Raw genomic sequence first — 17,764 nt, 5'->3', positions numbered from 1 at the left:
TTATGACAGGAGACTGAATACTACTTGAAAAAGAAACAAACAATTTCAAATTCATAACCAAAATGCACATTGCAGGAGGAAGTAATTACACAGATTCATTTCTCCAAATACATATACGGACTGAATGAATCCTGGACTATTTTTATATCACCACTGCCTTTATAGTATTTAAGTAATTCTAGACATTGGCAGGCCATTCAACTGAACAATTGGCTATTTAGTTCCTGCCAAATTCCACAAGAATTCAGATATCTAAACACACGTTTTTATTTACAAGTACATACCACAAGTAAAAATAATCCCTCACTTGCTTGAAGAGCATAATTTAAATAAAAATCTCATTAACTGTACTTAACTCACAAAAGACTACCTGTTTCATACCAAAATGTTGTATGCAGTCGCACACAACATGCAACTGAAACTGTTCGGTACACACCTGCAATTGTGATGAGCATACTCAAATACTCACTTTTTAATAGTTTGTTCTTGTTCTAGGTATTTATCTTGCACACATTTTTCAAACACAGCCAAGGCATGTTCACCCTTCCGCACACCATTTGGGAATTTTCGTTCCTTTGAAAAATCTATAGATAAGAGTTCAGACTCTATTTCCTTCAGCAAATCCTCCTGTGAGGAAGCCTGATGTATTGTGGAAATAAGCTTCTTTGTGCAGTCTGTGTCGTAAGGGCTTTCTGAATAGATTTTGTCGCTTGATTTTTTCACAAAGTCAGACTCCTCCCGTAGCTCCTGTAATATTTCCATTAATGATTTCTCTGCCTGATTAGTTTTTGGATCTTGTTGTTCAAATTCTTCACTAGATAAATGTTCTGGTTTTGTGGAGCCTTCTACCTTTCTTTCAGAGCAGATACTGGCACAGCAGTCTATCCCTGCACACTGCTGCTCCTGTCTTTCTGCCAGGGCTCCATTGCTGCTTATGCCAATAGCTGCTGAATCCTGGTCCGAGGACAACCACTTTGATTCACTTTCCAAGATGCCAGCATCATCTCCAGTATAACTCATGTTTGAGCAGTCCTTTGTTCCAGATGTTTTATCAGACTTCTCATTATTCGGGGACCTGGAAGAGGCATCATCTGACAGACTGACTGGCTCCAGCATGCTTTGCATTTCAGGTAAATATCCCTCCATCATTTTTCTTTGGAAATCTAGAAGTAGAATTCATAATATACAACATATTATATTCAAAACCAAAATGAATGAAAAGAGATTGAGAGAGGGGAAAGAAAGGGTACTGGAAAGTAAAATTCAAACAGCAAAAATATTTAGATACATGTTATGCAGAGTTTGTTGATCTTTCAGCCTGACTTTTAATTAAATGCTCCAATACAAGTTTTTCTACAAGGATAGCAAACAAGTAGTAGTGGGATAGTAAATGCCAAGACAGTAAAAAGAAAAAAAAGAAAAGAGCAGAGCTTTTTAGCATTAATAATTCTATCATTTAAATCCACAAAAATTGCAAGTAATCACCTCTGAAAAACATTTCAGACATAACAAAAAAAAAAAAAGGAGTCTAGAGCCTTACAACTTTAATTTTCCTGTAAGTGATTTGAAAGCAACAATATGCCTTGACTTACTCATTTTTACAACACAGGATAACTCCCTCCTCCAGCCAGAATATTCAACTTCCTTACTGTCACATCCTCGCTCATCACTCATACAGCAAAATGTATCTATACCCAGCAACTCAGAAGAAGGGGCTGGGGGAGGCTGGGGGTGAGATTCTATTTTCCCATCTGTTTTCAAGAAGCCAGAATCCCTTGCTGGAAGAGCACAGATGGTCTGTGGCAGATTTGCTCTCTCAAAGTACCTTGCAGAGCAAACATTTAAGGAGTTGAAAAGCTATGTAGAAAGCGTTCTACTGGAAGGACACCATATTGAGATCCAAATAGCCAGAAAACTTATGGAAGAGCCTGGGTATAATGCTGTATCCTTTTTTAGGAATCCCAGATGGTCAGGTGTCTGGAAAGACTGCTGGCATTTTTAGCCAGCATGAGAAGCCCTTGTTTCGTTTCCATCAGAAGACATTCATTACACTAGTCATAACTTTTAGATGCAATCCCATCCCCTGATACTGGATAAATTAGACTATTTAAAAAGAAGGGAAAATTTTTGTTTTGAAATTCAACTCTGCTGTTCCAACAATTATCTCAAAGGAAGCAGTAACCTTGCCATCTTGCAACATCAAGGTTGCTTTCATACTTTCCCATTTGTTTAGCTTCCTTTTACACAGTCCAAGTCATTCAGGTACATGCTCTAGGGCCTGCACTTTGTGCTGCTTGGCTCCACTCTTCCAGAGTCCTGTCTTATTAACCAACACTTAGTACGACGCTTACATTGTTAAAACAGAGGGATACATAAATCCCATTAGGTCTATGACTAATTGCTACCACTATCACCTTTCACTATTAGGTATAAAAATCAGGTAAGTAAAAAAAGCAGAAGCCTCAGTCCAGCTGTTTTTACCAGGAAATACCATAAAATGAAAAACTTACTGCTAGTATCTAAACCAACAGTTGGGCTACAACTGCCAGTTAATAAACAAGAGGAAAGCATAAGGAAAACTGAGCACAAGGCTGAAAGTATGAAAGAGAACATGACAAAACTGGACAACAGTCACATATCATCAAATGAAAATTATACATTTTTAAGTAATAAGCAAACCACTTCTCTTTTTTTGTTTCAAAGCAAAAAGATCTCAATGCTATGGCACCTAAACCAGTAGAAATCAATAGGAACCAGAAAGCAAATGGTAAGGAAAGCTACAAATGAGAACAGAGATTATGAGAGTTTATATACAATGTGAAACTTTTACAAGGACTCCACAGTTTACAAACAAATCTTATCTGATATTAATAAAATCTCTGACTCCCCTTTGCTTCAAAGGATTTGTGTTTAGGTCAACACTGGAGCCAACAAATCCATCCACTTGGTTTGTGCAGCCAAAACAATTGCTCTTTTGGTACCTATCCACTTTTTGATAACTTCTGCTAGTAATCAAAGTACACAATGTACTACTGTTATTCTAAAATAAAACCACCAAAAGAAACAGATCTCACTGGCACTCTCAATCTGCAAGAAAAGAGAATGAACTGCAAGGAAAAGCATTCAGTTTGATAGTAGCAGAACACATTAATTCCTACTTATTTAAAAAGATGTTAAAAAAAACAATTTGAGACTGGTGAATTTAATACAGTCAATAACCATAAGAAAATTTGTAAATGATGCAGTTAAGAGTGATGAAAAAAATCACCTTCTTGTATCTAATCCCTTTTGTCACAGGTATCTTATAATCCACACACCCAGCTGTAGAAAGAGACTGTATTAGTATAAAGCTGACATACAATTTTTTTTATAGTGGTTACTCTAGTCTAAATTTTTGCTGACACTGTCTCTGGAATGATCAGAGAGTTCCTCTGGCTCATTTCAAGCCTTTTCTAAAGTACTTTTTAAAGTGTTATTAAACCTAAAAAAATGTACAGTTGTTTGATGCATTACTGCCTCAAAGTTGCTCCTTACGGCCCAGCTACTGCAGTTCATCACTCCCACAAGAAAAGAAGTGGTAAAATCAGATACATGAGCTTCCATGTTGTTTGCTATACCTAAAATTTCCAGACCAAACTGGATGGCATTTCTCTCCAAATGAAAACAACAGATGAAAAATACAGCCCTATTAAGACAGTAAATGGGAAGGATATTAAGTTTTCATCTTACTGTGTGACTTCCTTCTATAAATAATGTGAATTAGAGAGAAAAATTAATCTATGTGGAAGCAGAAATACAATTATTTGCATAACTCAGTCACAGAACAATAAAATGCCACCAACTCCATACCCAGAATATCTTACACTTAATATAAATCATAAATAAAGTGTAGGTTTTGTATCAAACGCATGGGGAATTTTAATAGTGTCTATACAAATCAGTTAAAGCATGAAAAGTAAATTATGATGATTCAGTGTTCCCTTTAGACCTACTTTAATTTTCCGTGATACCTAGGACATAATTTACCACATTAAGTTCCCAGTCTTTCCGATTCTAACACACTGGATTTTAGATCCATCTGCACCTTTTCATGACCTATGCAGATCTTTTTTTTGCCACTTAATAGTACTAGTTTCCATGTTCTAATTACTAACTTTTAAACAGAAATAAAACTTACCAATCTTCAAAAGGTGTCAAAAACAATCAAAAAAAGGCAAATCCTGACTCAAGCAGATGAACCGTTTTATGTAATGTTATGTTGCTTATGCATCAGACAAGCATACAGTATGTTGAGAGACAGCAAAGCAGCAGGTGAGGACTGGCAGATCTTCTTGCACTGTCTTGCTAAGCTTCTACCTTCAGCCACTTGCTGTGCTCCTTCCTCAGGGCTGATCATCATCTAAACACTAGGGCAAAAGTATTTTGCTCCTCAGTCCCCTCCATGTGATGCTTGTCTCACCCTCACAGTATATATTCTTTCTGCTGCCTATGCCACAGGAGAATATAATCACTACCAAATCAACTTTAACATCCGGAGTATGAACTTCTCAAAGCACCATTTTGGGATAAGCCCAGCCCAAGCTTGCCTGCCTGCATATGCTGAATAACCAGCCATCCCTCGAGACTGTGTCATACATCTAGGGTGGCATGGGGAGAACTTTGTCACCAGTTTGTAACATTTTCTGCTCCTGTGACAGGATGCTTACTGCTCACACAACTGGTTTGACCAGTCCTCCTCCTTCTCCTCCTCTGTTTCACAGCTCACAAGTAGTTTGACACTAAGACACCTTCCCCACCTTCCTGTCCCTATTCTAAAGCTAAGGAGACAGCCATCTGTGTTCCCCCACTATGCAGTAATACAAAGCAAAGCAAGTGGAAACCCATCAATTAAAAACCTGTTGATGGGTGTAGCAGAGAATGAAAAACACAAACACAGCTCAGTCGAGTTTCCCGTACAGCAATAATGGGCCCATGGGCCGTTTACAGAAACAAAACGCCTCTCTGCATACATACATCAGAATATAGGGAAGTTCTACCCTTCAAGACCAAAACTGCCTTTTTAAAAAAAAAAAAAAAAAAACAAAACCAGACACTGTTTTTCTCATCATAGATGTGTTCTTCAAAGAAGCAAGGAGCATACATACTCTTCCTTATTCTGTCACAGTATTCACAAAAAAGTAAGTTTAGATCTGCATCAGCGCATATGATGTCCATTTTAAATATTACATTAGTACTTGGGGAAGTACTAAGCTGCAGCCACAGGACGCACAGCATAAAAAGCTAGTACTGGCATGAGTTGCAACCATTTTTCACATTACTGTAACTGAGAGGTGCTTATCTGCTAAAGTGCTGATAGCACAACTGCCTGGAATCAAAAGCAGGGAGCAGAGAGCCTGCCAGCACAATAAGTGGACAGGAGACCAACTTTTTATGGCAGAAATGCCTCACAGATATTTAAGGAAAATCAAAGACTCAGGAAATAGTATTTTTTTCATTCACTTCGTTACACAATAGAAACATCTATTAACTGTTAATCAAATTATAAAAATAAGGACAAGCGTGACAATCATTGGTTTAAGTTCTTCAGCAAAGTATCTAATACAACATAAGTATTGATTATCTACGGAGAACTTCGAAAACCTTGATACACGGTCCTGTAACACACCAAAAAAAAAGAAAATCACAGATATGAAGTTATGAACATACAAAAATCTTGCAGTATCATTGCATACAAAAAGGTAAAACTTGGTAGATGAATAAAATCTACAAGCTACTGGAATTTATCTGGGTAATTCCATTTACATTCTATTGAGATAGATTACTTGTGGACGAAGTTTAAAGTTACTTAAATTTAAGGCAAATAATGTTTAATACTTAGCTATTTTAACAGTATAGACCTGCTCTGCAATTTACAGGTAAGACAAAGGTCTTAACTTGTTCCATTAAATCAATTCACTATGTGGACAAGTTAAATAATTTTTTCTTAGGTAAGATTTGGTCTCACTCTTGCAAGCTGAGAAGGTACTATGATACATCATGTTAGTTAGATTTCTGGAATGAAAAACTCTAATAATGGTACTACATCATTACTATGATAATGACTGTAATGAGGTACTTGTTTATAATTTAATTTTTTACAGTGAAATTAAAATAGAATTTCCAGAAGAGCCACTGATATCATGTTTGAACACTAATTGGACTGTTTATTAACCTAAGATTTATTAAGCTATGTAAAATAACTGTGTAAAAGTATGTGATCAGACATTAATATTTAGTTCCTGGACTAAAACCATAGCAATTACCTGTAGAAATGAAAAGCCAATTAACATCGAGAAGATACATGACGCTCATTTTAAAAGCTCCTCCAATTAAAATTCTGACTTTAATAAAACTATACATTCTGATTGATAAATTAGGTTATGAGACTTAGTCTTCACATGTGATAATCAAGTAAGCTTAGCTATTCCTGTTTTAGCATCACTCTTCAAAGTATACTGTTAGACACAACATCAAACACACAGATGTCAGAAAAAACAGCAATGGATAGATAGCTTCTGCAGGTAGAAGCTTCTACAGATAGAAACAAGATTACAAATGAAATATTTCAATCAATATCTACACTGAACCACCATATTAACTCCTTTATTCAACTTCACTGGAAGAACATTTTGAAAGTTTAAGAACTCCGTATTTTTCTATATTAGCAGAGAGCTCAGATCTATCATTTCAACATCAAAATTTAAGCCCTTTCTTTCTTCCTCCCTCTCTTTTCTTTTCTTCCCCCTCTTTCTACCCATTACCCACTATAAAGTGAAAAAAAATGCTTCAATAAAGATGGAGGGATGGGAAAAAAAAAAGGAGTATCAAATTTGTTCCTTTCCATACATGCTTTAACAGTAAATTCTCACTTGAGAGTCCATTCACTGGCATGGAGAAAAGCAGTTTCTCTAAAAGTCAATTCTCCCTTTTCCTCTGCTGAAACGTACATACACTCTGACTTTAAGGAAGCTGTTGACACCCTCATTCTTTGGCTGTCCACCAGCTTATCCACTATACCAGTTGAAAATCTTCCCCCCATTCCAGTACTGCTAATTTCCAGCCACTAGAAGGTAATTCATGATGAAAGCAGTTTCCTGTATGCTTCCTACTGTCCGTACAGATCTAATTAGGAACACAACCTTTCCCAGCTATAGCCTGCTATTCTGTTATTACAGACGTGCACTGACAATCTGGTACATTTTAATTCAATATTATGCCATTTCAAACTGCCTGTCTTTTCAATCTTCTTATGGAGCACAAACATGAATCTTTTAAATTCCTGACTACAAAGGACTTTCCTAAGCAAATGCACTATTAACACTAGCATTTGATTTCATAAAACAGATAACTTGACCCAAATTATCAACACTTACGTTGTAAATAGTTGAGAAGGAAGAAATGACTTTGTCTCAGCCAATTTCAAAATACATGTTAGGTGACATCTAAGGAAACATATTAAATGACAACTATAGGAGGCATTTGCTGAGGTGGGGCCATCTAGAAAAATTCACTAACAAGAATGGAAGAAAAGGAAGCATGTGCCTTGTCACCTAGTAACTATCACAATGGGGCCCCTTTACAATAAACAGATTAAAGAATGACAGAAGTGTGTGCCTGGGGTGGTTCTGTGAGCAAACAGACTGATGGTCAAGGTCCTGAGAAATAAAAATCACTGCTATAAGAGAAGAAATACATGTAAGCTACAAAGCTTAAGCATACTGGAGAGAAAGGGGCAAAAAAGAGAAGGAGGGACTAATGATTCATGGGTCTGTGTATACAAAAACTTGTTCAAACCAGGGTGGATTTTGAAAGAAAGTGAAGAGCATTGAGGTAAGTGACTTGGAGTCACAAGACCTTCTGAAAGGGGAGTAATAACAAGAAGTTAATACAGTAAATGCAGTTCACTGGACACCAGACACATTCAACCATGCATTATATAACATAGCGGCCGGTAGCAGTTAAGTATGTCAGTTCTTTTCAACAAGAAGGGGTTTTGTATCATCTTTGGGTAGATGTTTTTCACTCCTAGATGTGCTCCTAAGAGAAACCTTGCAGCAGAGCCACTGACAAAGAGAGAATCACCTACTCTCTCCAAACAAGTATACATGCAATCCACTGAACAGTGAAAACACAGTTCTCACATCAGCCAAGACCTTCACCTCGGGACGTGTAAGAAGTATCCCGACAGGTTTTATAGGATATGTAACAAGCTCATTTTTAATAAATTTACAAAGATATCCTCTTTCCCCTTCTACTTATATCCATCACAGCAGTGTACTCAAACTTCCTTTAAGTAACAGACTGAAATCTCAAAATGACCCAAAGCTGCAATACAGATACAGATACGATTCATTTCAGAGAGTAGGTAGAGGACAAAGAAAGGAGTGATGAAGCACTCCATGGCTCATGGGCAGATGGCCCCAACAGTCAGCACGGCCCAAAGTACCATGACCAGGCCAAGCAAGCAGCTAAGTGACAGAAAAATCCCGTGACACCAACACAAGCAGCCCAAGTTCCCAGAACTCCCTACCGCTCTTACATGGATGTCAGCTCAGCACTCAGATAGTTGAACTGCCACTGCAGCCTGTGCTGTAAACTTGCTAAGGAAACACTGCATACGTCTAAGCAAAATTTACATGTTTAGAGGAAAAATCCTACCTACTTTTTCTCTTCACATTGTAATTTAAGATCCTTATTTCCTGGTTCTCTCAAACTGTACTAGATTTATAACTCACAAAATTGCTGCTGTTACTCTTTATTTTCCTTTTCAAGATTGTACCTTCTCAAGATAAGCTCCACTGGAAATTCATCATAAAAATCTAAATAAACACCCTTAAGCAACAGGCTCCTCAAATGCTCTGTAATACTAACCTTCCACGTTGGTTCTGGTTTCTGAACTCCTGGCAAACATTTATCTCATTTACTATGCAATTCAGGTTTATCGTGCAGTTTACCTTGCCGGTTACTGGGAGAAGGGACAATGCTTTTCTTTGGCCAGCTTCTTATGAAGACAGCTAGAAAAGGGGTTTACTCCTGACATCCTCAACCCACCCAGTGAAAGCAAATCACTGCTTCTTTTCCTTAGTACTAACTAGACCAGAAGACTTGGGCAGCACTACATAACCCAAACAACCAGCTGTCTATCCCAGTTGCTGTGTTACTTTTCTGTGTACCACATCCCAATTTATTTTACAAATATCTCTGCTCCTATGTATCCTCCTCTCCAACCAAAAAAATGTTCTTTTGATCTGTGGATTTACACCAATTTTTTTGCTAGCAGATCCCAATGTTGTGGGAGTGAGTGAGGAAAGAATAGCTTAATTTTGATACAGGAGATACCAGATGCAGACACTTACTAATCATTCCAGTTTTGGCAAAGCTGAAATTAGGAAAGTGGACATACAGCTTGCCTACAGATTTAGAAAGTTGTGGGGTTTATCTCTGTATAGCCCAGGTGCTATATACAGAAAATTCTATAGCCCAGTTAAACCAGTCAGAAATGTAATGCTTCCATGATGACTGCCCTGTTTGTCCACCTGCAATTCTCTGGAGAGCAAAGTGAGCACTGAAGCACCTGAAACTGTAGCTGGTCTAAACAGATGCCAGAAACTGATTCGTCTATTTTCATTACTTGAGCTTTCTAATAGCTCTCCAAACATCAAGAGGTCTATTCATTGATATGTGTTATATCTGAAGATAGAAATACTATCAACTTAGTTATGCAACCTCTCAGAGCTGATCCAGTAATAAAAATAATAATTAAAAATCCAAGACACACACACACAAAAAGGCTGTTAAAAAAAAAAAACAATCCAAACCACTAAACCTAGAATTGGGAGGTCTGGAAGACAGACTTTTTTCAAAAATGAAAAACATTATCCTTATGGAATTACAGCTGCCGAAGAAAACACTGAATTTTTTTCTGAATCACTCAATAGCAAATTAAAATGCAGCCATGTCAATTTCCAAGAGGAAATCAAATGCATTTTACAGCTATTTTGAAGATTCACACTTACATCTCAAGTGACATTGTAATACACTTTCCCATTACTCCAGCCCTTCAACTACAAATTAAAGCTCTCAGCAACATGCCCAGCCACACTTACCAGCACAGATTGATCTCCCAGACTCAACTACAAATGAAACTTCCATTACACGTCTTGACACTGTTCCATGACTTGACCTGAAAAGCACTGAGCACTAGAAGTTCCCCTTCATTAGCAAATACGCAACTTGAAGATGGTTTGAAACTTCAGGTCTTTTTGCTAGGATGGAATCTAACATTTACTTTGCATGCAACAAGGACTGAATCCTAAGTCAGTAATATTGAGCCATGGGTTTCAAAATGTGCCTTTTTTTCTGATATGATTTGCAAAAATTCATATAAAGAAAGATCACCAATGTCCTAAATCTGTCCTGAGATAGCAGGTTCACACTCATCCCTTGGAAATTGTGATTCAACAGTAAATGTGATTTTAAAATGGAGTAATGTCACATTATAGCATACGTGCAAATGTGTAATCAGTATGTACTCCACCATTCAAACAACTCTGTCTCCTATTCACTCATGTTAAGCACATGTAATACTAAATTCCAATCCACAGATTGATTTTTACAAGCGGCTCATTACACTCAAGCAGACTCCCAACTCAAAAGCACATCTCCATGTAAGCAGCAACTAAAGCTCATGAAGCAAATACGTAACTTTAACAAAACCGTATTTATCATTTATACTTCAATATGTGTTGGCTCTTTCCCCAATCACCACAGTATAGACTAAAGGCTCTGGTAAAGAGATTACTTATATTATTACTTCTATCACCTTATGTTTCAACTCACACATCTATGAAGTGAAGTGATATATGACTGAAGTTTCAACAGTCAAATGGCTTTTCTCGATGAAGCTCTGATGTTCATCACAAGACCTCAACAAAAGCAAAAATCACACATCGGAACGATTATAACTGTTCAGTTCCAGACCCATTTCCCTCTTGTGGGTTCCTGGGCAACAAAAAGACAGAGTACAAGGGATTTCACCAATCTTCAACTATAAATTCAAGTGTTAACATGAGATGCAATATAATTCAGTGTAACAGTGGAGACGGACTTTATTTCAAAGAGTTAATTAAAATTTATTGGCTGAAGAATACTGGAGGGAATTATAATGATTCTTAGAGTTTTCTTGACAAGTCCCACACATATGAAGCAACCAGCAACTAAAGACAGACTTGAAAAAGTTATATGCAAAAAAGCTTCACAAATGCCACAGCATTTATTAGAAAGACCGTAATTTATTTGTCTGAATAGTCTGTTCCACAAAGGACTATTCCTCTCCTTTAAATATCACACTACAAAATACTCTATTAGAAACATAATCTTAGATGGATCACAATAGAATAGTAAGTACTTTCTATTATCTTTAAACACATTATTCTAAGACAGAGACATTAAAGTAACCACTGACAACCAGACAACCATTCGAATCACAGGAACTTCCACTTCATTTCAATTCAGATTTGGTTTCCAACCTATTACACTCAGGTGAGAGATGAAGCTGTAGGTCAGTTTACATGCCATCATATGTGCAATGACACTCCAACAAGACTGCTAATGAAATAGCTGATTTAGGGATATGACGACGTTTTTTTCTTCCTACAGCTGTGCCGTTCATTGTAAAACCCAAGATGCATCTCTTCAAGACCAAACTTTTCACATCTTTACTAGACAATAATCATTTGAGCAAACGAAAATGCTTTTTCAAGTCAGTGCCAACCTGTCATTGCACCAGAGCTCTTGCTAAAAATTTTACATGACAATAAGACTAAAAATAAAGTAGAAGAGAAATTTTACAGTTTGTGCTAGCAGTTAGCTGTAGTGTAATTCTAACAATACTTTCACCTAAACTAACATGACCAGACTGAGCACACCTTTTATTTCACTTGTTGGGTGAGGCTTTTTGTTTTTTTCTAAAGCAAAATATCCTCAACTGTCTACTGCTCATCACAATGACATGCAAAACAAACTTTCCTGTTGTTTCCAACTAATACCCAACTTGTCTGTATTTTGCATATCTTTCATAAGAACTCCATCACAAATGACCTTCCCAGACAAGCATTACACCACCAAGTAACACTGCAAAAGAGGGAAACTCAAATCCTTGAGATAATTCTGTTTTCAAATTAAGTTTATAAAGAAATGAGGATTCAGCTAAAGTAGTTCTGTTCTACATGACAAGATACAAAAAGCAGCTCTATTGCGTATCAGATGTGCAGAGCAACAAATCAAAGATTTCAACTAAATCGAAAGGGACTGGGATAGAAAGGTCCACAAAACCAGATGTTTTACATAATCTAACATGAGCTGTATAAACATGAAGCCAGAAGGACTCTTTGAAATGCATCTGGTTACATCTCCACACATAAGGGTAATCAGAGCAGCAAGCCATCCAACTTTAGAAGTTATGAAACACGTTAAAAGGAGATTAACTGGATTGAAAAGCATCACAACACCTAAGTCAGAAAAAAACAGTTTAAGAAGAGATGATGTTGATCACCACTGCCTGTATTTCATACAAAACAGATAGATGGTGACCATGAGGTCTCATACATGGCCTTCCTATATTTACAGATCACTCATGAAAGAAATAAAATAAATACACTTGAGTCCCATCTACCCCAGCTCTCCCAATATTAAATCACTTTTGTCCAAGACTAAATAAAAGATACTGCTCCAATTTGGAGAAAAGATTACTGGGATATCACCCAGTATCTCTGAGAAAGAAAATGAAACGTAACATGGTCCCTACACAGAAAAGCTAGAGGACTGCAATATCAGACAGGATAACTGTGACTCACAGTATAATTGGTAAAACTGGCTGTGTTCTGGGACACCGAGTCCTCCAGCCCCGGCATAACTTGACACAGCTCCCTGATTCAACTCACACAAAGACTTGCTTTGATGCACACAACTTGAAGGGAGGGGAGCGGAATGGTGCATACACACAGAGGATACTCTCAGGATTTCCTTGCTTTTAGCAGTTTAATACTTATCTCAGTTATTTTTCTCTTTTTTAATCTGGCTTTATATAAACACAGATCGCATACAACACCAAAGTGCAAAGCTCAGCATTACTAACAATTCTTCTAACATGAGTCAAGTACTTTAGAAGACAAACTCAAACTTTATCTTTGCTTTTCTTTGCTTATGTCACAAGTTAGATAGCTGAGCAATATTGTATTAATTCCTTCAAGGCATCACTAGGTTTTCTACCAATCTCATGCAAGTGGTTAATATTACGGTCATATTAACTTCACATATGGAGTCAAGTAACAGCACAACTCCAAAATAAAGTTTATCAGTTAAGTTTTAATGAGCAGGACTGGATTTGTTCCCACCACAACTCAAGTGACGGGGTACACCTTGAGAGAGAGTTGTTTTTTGTCACACTACTCCCAAGATTAGCTCAAGTCTCAGGGTAAAACAATATACTAGCAACAACATCTTTTAACTGTGAACTTCAAACGAGACTTGGATACTTAAGGGTTTACTCAGAGACTTCTAATCTGTTAATAGAGCGTCTTCAGCACAGAACAATTCTTACTCTTCTAATAAAACCAGTCTTACCTACACCACTCGGCAACCAATGCAGTATCAGCAAAAGCACTACTGTAGCCTTTTAGGATTTTAGCATCATACCTTCAACTCTGCTTTTCTCCTTGATTCTGACACCAATTTGTTTCTGATGATGTTTTCCCATCCCCACACCCCTCAATTTGAGGCAGCAGGGTCTTGGTCTATGATATGAAGATAAGAACCACCTGTGAGGCATTCCAATATTGTTTCTGGCAACAAGGAAATAAGTTCAGAGTGAGCCAACCCAGAACTAAGTACTGGATATTGCCAAGTACTGAAACCTGCATGTTAACAAAAGTTGCAGACTACTGACTTAACATATTTGTGCTGCCTAATAATGCTACTTCATCCAGAAAGTCCTTGCTTTTTTCGATAGCTCTTCAAAAAGCCAGCTTCAGGAAATTCAATATTAGTCTTGGGTAGTGATAAGGAACATCCCTGCTAATGAGGACCAAATAAACCATTCTCTGTATTTGGTCCTTCAGCCCTTTTCTCCACACTCTGAAATACTGACCCTCACAATACTAACAAACATCTGTCAACAACTCCAGATCGAGTCTTCTAAAACAATAGAAACTATTGTTTTAAAGCCAAGGCAAGAAAGAATGATTGAAGAATTTCAGAAAAAGAAGGACTCAAAGGCAATGCAGAACAAGTTTACTTTTTTTTTTAATAAAATGAGTAACATTTCAAACTGATAGTCTTTTGAAACATCTTCAGACTTTCGGTTCCTCATACTTCTGAGAGTTTAACCATCTCCTCCTAAAGTCAATGGCAACGTAAGCATTCATAGCAGCCAGTAATTAGAGAGATTACATTTCCTTGTTGATATAGAAATGCAGCTGTGGCTCATGCTGTTCCAACAATTACCTTATACAACAGAACATATGGGGACACTGATCACATGTGATTTTTTAGTGTATTCTGCTTTCAACATTTTAACTTATGAAAAGCAGTTTTACAGGATAAAGCAAATCAACAATAAAGCCAGACTACCATATTTCTAATCTTACACACAGATTTCAGTTCCACAAGAGATCTTCTCCCAGTCTGAACAGAGTCTCACTGGAAATATACACATATCAGACTCACCTGTGCAGACAATAGTGTGAAAATAGAAAATAGTCTAGAAAATATTCCAGGACAAGAGCCAAAATCCAGAAGCCTACATCGTAATCATCTCGCTGAAGTTGCAGCAAAGCTTCCTGCTTTCAAACCTAGAAGCGCAAGCAGCTTTTGCAAATACCATCTGCAAAAACAGGGGCACGTACTCTACCGCAACACTGCAGCTGGCTCTAAAAAACAGCCTTCGTACTGCTGTAATAGTTGCTGGGTTTTGTTCTCTAATTATTTAACCATATAGTGAAATCAACACACAACCAACGAAAGGAGGCAACCTAATTAATAACGTGGAGAAGCGAGCTGTCAAGAAACAAAGAGTCTACGAGCCATCACAGGCGCCACAGCTACCTGCTCAGGAGGTCCTGACTCCGAAGGCGCTGCCAGGGCAGGACTTTAACCCCCGCACGCCGTGTCACTTCGCCCCTCTGTTCCCCGCGGAACCCGAGCCTCCCCCGCGGGCCCGGCGCGGCCGCTGTCCGCCAAGCGCCCCCACCCGCACACGCAGATCCCCTCACAGCGGCAGGACACCCGTGGGAAGCCTCCCACGGCCCCGGCGAGGCCGGCGCGGCCACGACCCCCCCCCCCCGCCGCAGTTAATGGCCCACCGGCTCCGGCACGACCGCGGGAGGCGGACGAAGCGTCTCGCCGGAACCGCCGCCCCCTGAGGGAGCCCGGCAGCACGCCCGCACCGCGCCCGGCGCCACCTCTCACCCGCTCGCTACGATGGCGGCAGGGAAAGCGGCAGCTCCCCCATGGCGGCGGCACAACCGCCACCGTCCCGGCGAGCTGACACATCAACAAAGATGGCGGCGGCGGGCGGTGCTCCAGCACCGGGGCCGGGGGGCGGAGCGGGGAGAGGCGGGCCCGGGGGCCTGGGGCAGGCGGCGGGGGCTGTGGAGCGTTGGTGTGCCGAACGGGCTGGGGGGGGGGGGGGGCGCACGGCCGCTCGCGTCAGCCCCCTGGACGAGCACCCTTCTCCTCCAGATCGCACCCTTCCTGCCTCTTTCGATGAAACTGCCCCGCATGCTCGCGGCGGGGCGAGGGCGGTGCGGTCCCGGAGCCGGTGGCCCGGAGGGGCCGGGGCATCTCCGTCGGGTGGGTGACGGCGTGACCCTTCAGGCCGCCGCCTCCCTCTCCCTTGCTCCCGCCCTGGCTGCCGAAAGACAGGCTGAAGGGGACGACACCAGCCATCAGCTGAGGGTGCCGACAGGGTGGGATCTGAGGCCGATGCATTTCACACCGAAGATAATTTAGAGCGTATGTGTATTACTAATTCGGGAGGGTTTTTTTCTCAAACATACAACCTTTCTGGGCAAGGTATCTCGTGTCAGGGATTTCATGGTGCAAGCTCCCACAGCCCTGAGAAGCTGCCACACAAGAGGACTTCTTCACCCCAACGGCTCTTAGATGGTCACAAAGACGCCTCCCCTCTCCGTGCACAAGTAATGACTAAGAGTCTCTTCTTCCCTAAGTAAACAACATCCCGTCTTCCAGAACCAACCCCTACAAACGGCATCAAAAGCCTCTGCACCCACACACTGTGTAACAGTAAATCCAGTGACGTTAAAAAAAAGAGTCCAGCTTGAGTTAACGCCTGATGGTACTTCATTCCCTTATTCTGATGGGATAAAAAAACGTGAAAAATTTGCCAGGCATCAAAAATGTGGAGTACATTTCAGTCCTGGGAGCAGCAATTTCTTCGTGGAACACAAAGCTTTTTGGAATCCAGAGCACAACATAAATGTCATTTCATTTTATTTAATAAAAAATAAATTGACAAAACTACCTCAGCAGAGAAGCCATCAAGTAGAAACAGTTATATTTACTATAGCAGACCAGGCAAAGTAAGTAATGACATCTTTCTTGCAGGAACTTCTTAAACGTAACAATATAAAAGCAAGTTCAATTCATTGAATAATTTGGTTGAAAGGGACCTCAGGAACGTATCAAGCCCAATCTCCTACACATGGCGGGGCTAGCTTTGATGTTAGATCAGACCGCTCCTTTATTTTGGCTAATTTACTTTATGTACATATAAAGTCATACACATACCTATATGCTTTATATTTATAAAACCCAGCAACGGTTCCTTCAGTTCATATCTTGGATAACTTTGAAAATACAATGAGCTGCATAGGTTTACTTACAAACATTACTTGGGAGGGTTATTTCAGAGCAAGTTATTTTTCTCCATATTCTCTCCAGGTAATTGGAATTTCAAAATCACAAATGCCAATTTTGGGGTCCTAGAAACGGTTCCCTTTAAACCTTTTTAGAGATATTTAAAAATAACATTGGGATCTTGGAGGAAATCAATCCGCAAGCCATTCAGAGCTCAACCAGAAGCCTTTGCGTTTTCATTACTTAGGAAAAGATAATACTGCTTCAGATAATTAAACATTAATATCCTAACCATCGCCTCTAAAGCAGTGAAGGAGTCTGATGAAGGCGTATGTCTTTAAAAACATGATTTAGGTGAGAGCATAAAATAAAGTAGGTTGTGGAGAGAACTCATGGTCTCAGCTTTAACCTCCAAATAATTTTTTGAAGGCAAAAATCTAGCCCTTGCTTTGCTCATAGTATGCTGTGTATCCCATATTGCTAAAAATACATAAAAAATCAGGTGCGGAATAGAGGTAAGCAAAAATTGTCCACTTTCAGAAAGGAGTGCCATGCAACACTCACTTGCCAATTGCCATGTAGCCCAAGTCTAAGCTTTGCTTTCAGAAATGCTTCTTTGCCACTCCTGCTCCTGTTCTGCAGTTGAGCAGCAAAGTTCACCCAGGCTTGCTGCTCCGTAACACAGCCACCAAATGCTTCTTATTTGGTCTTCTCTTCCAGCTATTCAAAGACAACTGCAGAGACACCACCGTATTCTAGTCCCAGTCCTTCTAAGGTTTGTGCTTCTGCTTTGCTGTACACTTTGCAGTCCCACAGATGTTAATCAGTGTGGCTTAGTGTGTCCCACCAG

General features: G+C 39.4%; 1 protein-coding gene across 5 annotated transcripts in view; it reads right to left on the bottom strand.

Moving 5' to 3' along the window:
* CCDC186 (coiled-coil domain containing 186) overlaps nucleotides 1–15,610 on the bottom strand; it is a 37,502-nt gene extending 21,892 nt beyond the window's left edge. Inside the window, exons 1-3 of one of the 5 annotated variants that reach the window (XM_032988653.2) lie at nucleotides 15,505–15,578; nucleotides 13,735–13,832; nucleotides 470–1,163 (exon numbers count right to left, since the gene is read on the bottom strand). In XM_032988653.2, coding sequence (XP_032844544.2) covers nucleotides 470–1,163; nucleotides 13,735–13,795 — 755 coding nt within the window. In that variant the 5' untranslated portion in view covers nucleotides 13,796–13,832; nucleotides 15,505–15,578. Of the gene's footprint in view, nucleotides 1–469; nucleotides 1,164–13,734; nucleotides 13,833–15,141; nucleotides 15,198–15,398 lie in introns of those variants that run through there. The other 4 variants (XM_032988652.2, XM_042788861.1, XM_042788880.1 and 1 more) reach the window with 4 other exon arrangements.
* Between the last annotated feature and the right edge of the window lie 2,154 nt (nucleotides 15,611–17,764).

The sequence above is a fragment of the Tyto alba genome, unplaced genomic scaffold, assembly GCF_018691265.1.
Source record: "Tyto alba isolate M040663 unplaced genomic scaffold, T.alba_DEE_v4.0 Super-Scaffold_1, whole genome shotgun sequence".
NCBI classification, from domain to species: domain Eukaryota; kingdom Metazoa; phylum Chordata; class Aves; order Strigiformes; family Tytonidae; genus Tyto; species Tyto alba.
The sequence above is the reverse complement of the archived record's forward strand: the minus strand, read 5'-3'. Positions and strand labels throughout refer to the sequence as shown.